General features: G+C 33.8%; 1 protein-coding gene across 1 annotated transcript; it reads right to left on the reverse strand.

The window, feature by feature from the left end:
* Nucleotides 1–2,749: 2,749 nt before the first annotated feature.
* LOC112521052 (F-box/LRR-repeat protein 4-like) lies at nucleotides 2,750–3,844 on the reverse strand. Its single transcript, XM_025129682.1, has one exon. The coding sequence runs from the start codon at nucleotides 3,842–3,844 to the stop codon at nucleotides 2,750–2,752; it is 1,095 nt and encodes a 364-aa protein (XP_024985450.1).
* Nucleotides 3,845–6,306: the final 2,462 nt, after the last annotated feature.

Consider the following 6,306-nt stretch of genomic DNA (forward strand, 5'->3'; position numbering starts at 1 on the left):
ATAGAAATAGGAATATATGTTGCTTAAGTAAACTTTGTTGGATTTATGTTTTTACCTTAGGCAACATAGTATAAGAATATATGTTGACTAAGTAAACTTTGACGGATTTAAAAAAAAAACAACCAGTGTCCAACATTGAACTAAGGCAACATATGCTAGTATGTTGCTTRAGATATATGCACGCAACATAGAATTATTTATATGTTGCCTAAGGGCACACTTAGGCAACATAGAAACATATGTTGCATTAGAGGAAACTTAGGCAACATATAATAGCATTTGTTGTCTTAGCGTATCTAAAGCAACATAGGCAATTTACATTTGTTGTCTAAGGCAACATTTGGTGTAGTGGCATATGCTTTTAGAAGTTTGTTTTTATTGCACTAAAGAAATCTCATATGTAGGTTGTAACTTTGTATTTTTTTTATATCCTATTTTCTATGTATAGGAGCAATGGAAAATACTCTCAAGTCCCCCAAAATTGAAAACAATGATAAAACAAACACGCATATGAAAGGGGAGGTAGAACCTCAAACGTTTGGAATCACCTTTTAAGAAAGGACTCTAAATGTGTTTGTAATTATTGTGGAACAGACTATGCTTATCATAGTAAGAGAATTGGTAGAAGTTTTTGTATATTATTAACCCGTCAACCCAACCCGTCTTAAACCGTAAGAGTTGGGTGGTATTGGTTTATACTTTTAAATGAGTTGGTTTGGTTGAGATTTTCCAAACCGTCATCATTGGGTTGGCTTGTAAAATTGTCAAAACCGGAGTGTTGCTCATAAATCCAAGCCTCTTCGTTATCCAACAACTATGTTAAAATGGAGAAAACTGAGATTTTAACAATTTTTTTGCTCCAAGAGCTATACTATCCTGTATACTAAAGTAGAAAAAAAAATCTTCAAATTTGGAGAAATCTCTAAAACTCTATATTGAAGAGAGGAGTAATATTTAATACCTCTCAACAACAGGAGACACTGAAATTAAATGTTTAGAAAAGAGAAAAATATTTTATTAAATATACTGAATATTTTAATAAATATAATTGTTAAAATAAAGTAGCCATCAGAGTTGAATGTAATTTACTTTTGATACTCTATTTCAGAAAAATTATAACACAACTATTAAAGATCTTGTTTTTTAATGACTAACTCCTGACTATACCACAACTATATAGACTAATTTAATTTTGAAATTGTGTTTGTAGTTAGTCCCTAATCAAACCGAAAATTAACCATAAAAAATTAAAATTGATCATAAAATAAGATTAAATTAAAATACAACTTTTAGATAGAACATTATTTTAAAGTCAGGTCTAGAGTTTTATAATCAACTGATCTAAAACACATTACAATTTTAAAAGTTTTTCCTTGATATATGTAAAATGTTGTCCAAACCATGAGCTTAGTCACTCGACTTCAAGATAATGTCAAAATTATCAACTTTTTATACGTTTATAAACATTTGATTTGTATCATTGAGGAGGTTGTTAGACTTATATATCGTCCGATCCAATAAACCTCAAACGCTAAAGCATGCCCATCCCATACATCCGTGAATCTGTGATAACCACAAATGTTGGGCGCAAGAATTGAACCTGACATGATTTATATCATTATGTATATTTAATAAAAGAAAACAAAATCCTAAAATATCATATCAGATATTTTCTTTTATTTCATGTTTTCATGATTTTGGTTAGTTTTGAGTTATGATTTATTATTTATCCATTAGTAATTATAAACGTATAACTTAGCAAAAACCGCTAAAATCGGTTATGATAGGACTGATAATGAGTGAACCTGGATTAGGACATATCGGGACCCAATTTTTGTCTATCTCTACTCTTGACTCTATGTGCAAAACTGTGCATAACACTTCTAAAAATATATGGATACACATTTGATACGTGCCAACACACATTTATTCACTAATAAATTTAAACAAACCCATAAACAATATTTTTTTTGTTAACTTTGGAGGTTCAAACCAGTTTGTACACACCTCAACTAATTTCAGAAGGACCTGAAAGAATAAACAGAAAAATTTCAAAAGGACCTCTAAAAAAAATTCTCAAAGACCCAAGTTATATATTACCAGTTAAGTGGTTAACCGTAAACAATATTTATCACATTTAACATGGATTGTTCGATTCTCGTCTGATTACCTAAAAGTCATCTTTTTAAATCTTCTATAATTCCGTACGAGGGATTATTTCTTGGTTTCATCCGCTCGTTAATATAAATTTCGATCTTTTGATTAAACGTTTGTAATTTGAAAATTGTGAACTAAAAAACCAACATTTTTATTTCGTGTTTTAGTTAGCTAAACTGATTTTATTAAAAAATGGATGGATGCATGCATGCAGTTGTCACTAGTCTTCCTTAATGATCAAGAAAACTATCTTTTTAACGTGCAAGCAAAGCATCCTTCTTTTAAAGCCAAGCAGATCAAGAAACTGATCATGAGATGCCCCACCTTTGACTCAAAAGAAACCAACCACCATCTTCATCCCCTAAAACTGAATTAGGGTTTCTTCTACTGTATTCATAAAACCGCCATTAAAGTTGATGAAAGTAAACACCATGCATGCTAACTAAAGAAACAAACCAAAAACCCAATATGCTAAACTCAAAAGCTAATCACAATATGATGATATGATCTTTTTACATTCAGATGAAAACCAGAAACAGGTTCCAGCCATGGAGATTTTAGAAACACACACATATAGTGAGAGAGACAGAAGTCATTCACAATCTATCCAACAGTTGTTGATCACATAAAAGCCATCCTGAATTACCTCTGGCATAGACATCTTTGCTGTCCTACTGATCCCAAGATATTTCAATCTTACACAGGTGAGAGCAACCAGCTCCACATCTTCCCAAGAAAAATTATGGCACGAGAACAGCGTAACTTCTTCCAGTGTCCGATGGTTAGCAAATGCGCATAGACCTCCACCAGTTACAGCCTCACAACCCGTCAAATTAATGGCTGTAAGTTTCAAACACCAGGTAGCGATATCAAACAATGATATATCCGTTACGTTCAACAACCAAGATAAATTCAGTCTCTCAAAGTTTCCAATTTGGAATAAGGCCATAAGACCGAAATCTGTCACATTAGCCCCACATTTTGATAGATTCAGATCAGTTAGACGAACCATTTGTTTCAAGAAGATGATACCACCATCACTAATCCTATCACATTCGGCTAAAACAAGTTCTTCCAAACAATTTTTCACATCCCCATTTGCCAGATACTCCAAACCCAAATCGGTAATCAAAGAACAACCGTGCAAAATCAAAATACTTAAACGACTTGCTTCTCCAATAGCTTTCAGTGATTCGTCTTTGACACCAACACATCCACTCAAATCTAAAATTGCTAAATCCTTACATGATCTTATAAGGGAAGCAACTCCTACATCCCCAACATGTAACCTCCTGCATAAGATCACTTCAAACAAATGGCAACAAGCATTCGAAACTGCACATAGACCATCGTCATCAAAATCAAACTCACCTGACTCAGAATCCATCTGATCAGGATGTGAGTTTTGTTCTAAACTGAGCTTCAGGTATTGGAGCTTGGGGCAAGATTGTGCAAGGAGTTTCATGTGGGTGTTTGAAAGTGGTTTAGAGCATTCGAAAGCGACCAGATTCGGGGATGCAGGTAGGATTTCATAGAGGAAATCAGGAGACGAAATGTGAGACTTCAGTAGGAAGGTGCATGCAACTTTCAAGAATTGCTTGGAAACTTGAAAGAATGATCTTCGGTCATCTGGGTTGTGAATACGCTTGAAAATGGAGCTTAGCTCGAAATCTCCAAGTCTCTCCATCGCTCTCTAAGGTTATCTGATATCACAGCACAGCCAAAGCCTCACGGGGTTTCAAATTTCAACTGGGAGAAGGCAGCAAGAACAGGCAAATTAGTTTTGTGTGTGTGTATGTATATAACTAATAATATAGATGGAGTTGTCTTGCATTAGTATCATCTATCTCCATTGCTGTCACCATGCTTTTCATCATATAACCCTACGTCTTTTGAAATGAAAACCATAATTTTCAAAAATCACCCATCCACTATAGACTAATCTACAAGTTTCTACTCTTTGAGAACCTTTTTAACATGAAAGGACCCTAAATTTAAAACAATTTCCTCAATTGGTATCTCAATCTAGATTACTTCAATTAAAGAATGGTAACAACGTATAAAAACACATACAGTACCCCGATTATCGATGATCACTAACTATTGTTACACCTATGTAGGCATTGATCTTTTGGGTCAGATATATTATTTCCCACATTCAAATTTCATATAGTTTTTGTAACGAATTGAACAGCAACATCTTACTATCTGTTATGATTAGAACTAGATGCAGTTACAATGTATTACTCAAAAATGTGAAGAACTTTAATCAATTTAAATAAGGGGATTTTATATTTAAAACTCCGTAATCAATGGCGAAATCCATATAAATGAGGACACAAAAGCACAGATGAGGTCTTACCTTTGTGCCTGCAATTTTACAGGATCTTCTCCCCATACAAAGAGAACCACGAGTCCAAATCTTTCTGACGTAATTCACTGATCGGAAATCAAATGGAGCAATCACCCATTTGGAGAAGATGAGTACGATGGTGAAGAAGATAGATTCTTGATTTCTTGTTGAACCTAACAGAAACCAACAACACCACAATTTCAGCAATTAAAAGTCGAAATTGTATCAAATGCATAAGGAAAGTGAGGGAATACACAGATTAGTTTTTGGAAAACGAATTCAAATTAATGAAAATGAAGAAGGGTTTAACCTTGAAAAGGGAAGGAATTGAGGGGGCTAGAGGAAGTGAGTCGAGAATCTACGCAAAAAAGTGAACCAAGAGCTTTTAACGGAGAGTAACTACAATTTTGGTCCGTGTAGTATGTTACAAATATCTGTTTTAGTCCTTATGGTTTGTTTATTACATTATAGTTATTGTGGTTTACAATTTCTTTCTTTTCATCACCCGAATTAACTCCTCTAAAAAAATCCTTCAACTTATGAGCATTTTGGGGTTTTTATATTTTATTTCATTTTATACATACCAGGGACGAACCCAAGAATTTTTAGATACGAGAACACCATATAAAATTGTTGCACCTTTCACGAACCTAATTTTTTTATCTTACCACGGAGGAACAATACGGTGGCACGTGTCACCTGACCATCCCTCTAGGTCCGTCTATGATACATATATATATATATATATACACACACACACACACACGTGCAGGGCTAAACGAGAATTAATCCGAGACTTTTGATCAAACACAAGTGTCGTTGTCACATTTTTGTAATTAAAATGAAACTTTTGAGATTGATATTAAAATAGAAAAAAATATGGAATCGTATTAAAATTCAGATTCAACTATTTTCACACGTTGTTCCAATTTTTATTTTTTTTAATATTCTAAAGAAATTATGTTTAAAATAAATTATAAAGATTAGCATTTAATTAATTTTAATCAAATACCAATATTAATATTAATATACTTTATTAATAAATATCCATTGATAAAATTTCCTAGGGTGTATACTCATCAATTTATTTTGTATGTGAGTATATTTATGGATGGATGGATATACACAATCTCAAATTCATTAGTGGATGTATTTTATCAATTGGGTATAGTAATCGTTGAATACACACTCATAAACTTCGTTAGTGTATTCCTGTTTCCCTACAACTTAACGGGGGAACCGTCCCCACCAGGCAGCCGGCCACGGGTCTGGGTCGTCTATGAGGACATTATGTTATGCATGTGAATTTTATTCAATTGAGTATGCACATGCACATATGTGGTTGTTTGGAATACCATGACTTGGGTCTGGGTTTTACATGTAAACACAGATTGGGTCCGGGCTAATTTACACACAATAACATACATTGGGTTTAGGGGTTTACACACAAGCACATATTATGTCCAAGGTTCTACGAACACAAACACACACTCTCTCTCTAAGTTTTACACATAAAAACACACATTACGTCTCGAGTTTTACATAAGGGTGTTCATCCAAACCGCATAAACTGCCTACACCACACCGCAAAATGTGGTTTGCGGTGCAGTTTGCGGTTTGCATTTTTACCAAACCGCATATGATTTTAACACCCCAAAAATGTTTCCCCTTGTTCCCTTTTCTGTACTCGCCAATGGTTACTGTTAAAAGATGCTTTGAACTTACAATCTTTACTTTTGAATGATAGGTAATGTTGAAAGGAATCAGATAAGTATGCTTTATATGAAGTCAGGGAC

The sequence above is a fragment of the Cynara cardunculus genome (genome assembly GCF_001531365.2).
Source record: "Cynara cardunculus var. scolymus isolate 2C chromosome LG 11, CcrdV1, whole genome shotgun sequence".
NCBI classification, from domain to species: domain Eukaryota; kingdom Viridiplantae; phylum Streptophyta; class Magnoliopsida; order Asterales; family Asteraceae; genus Cynara; species Cynara cardunculus.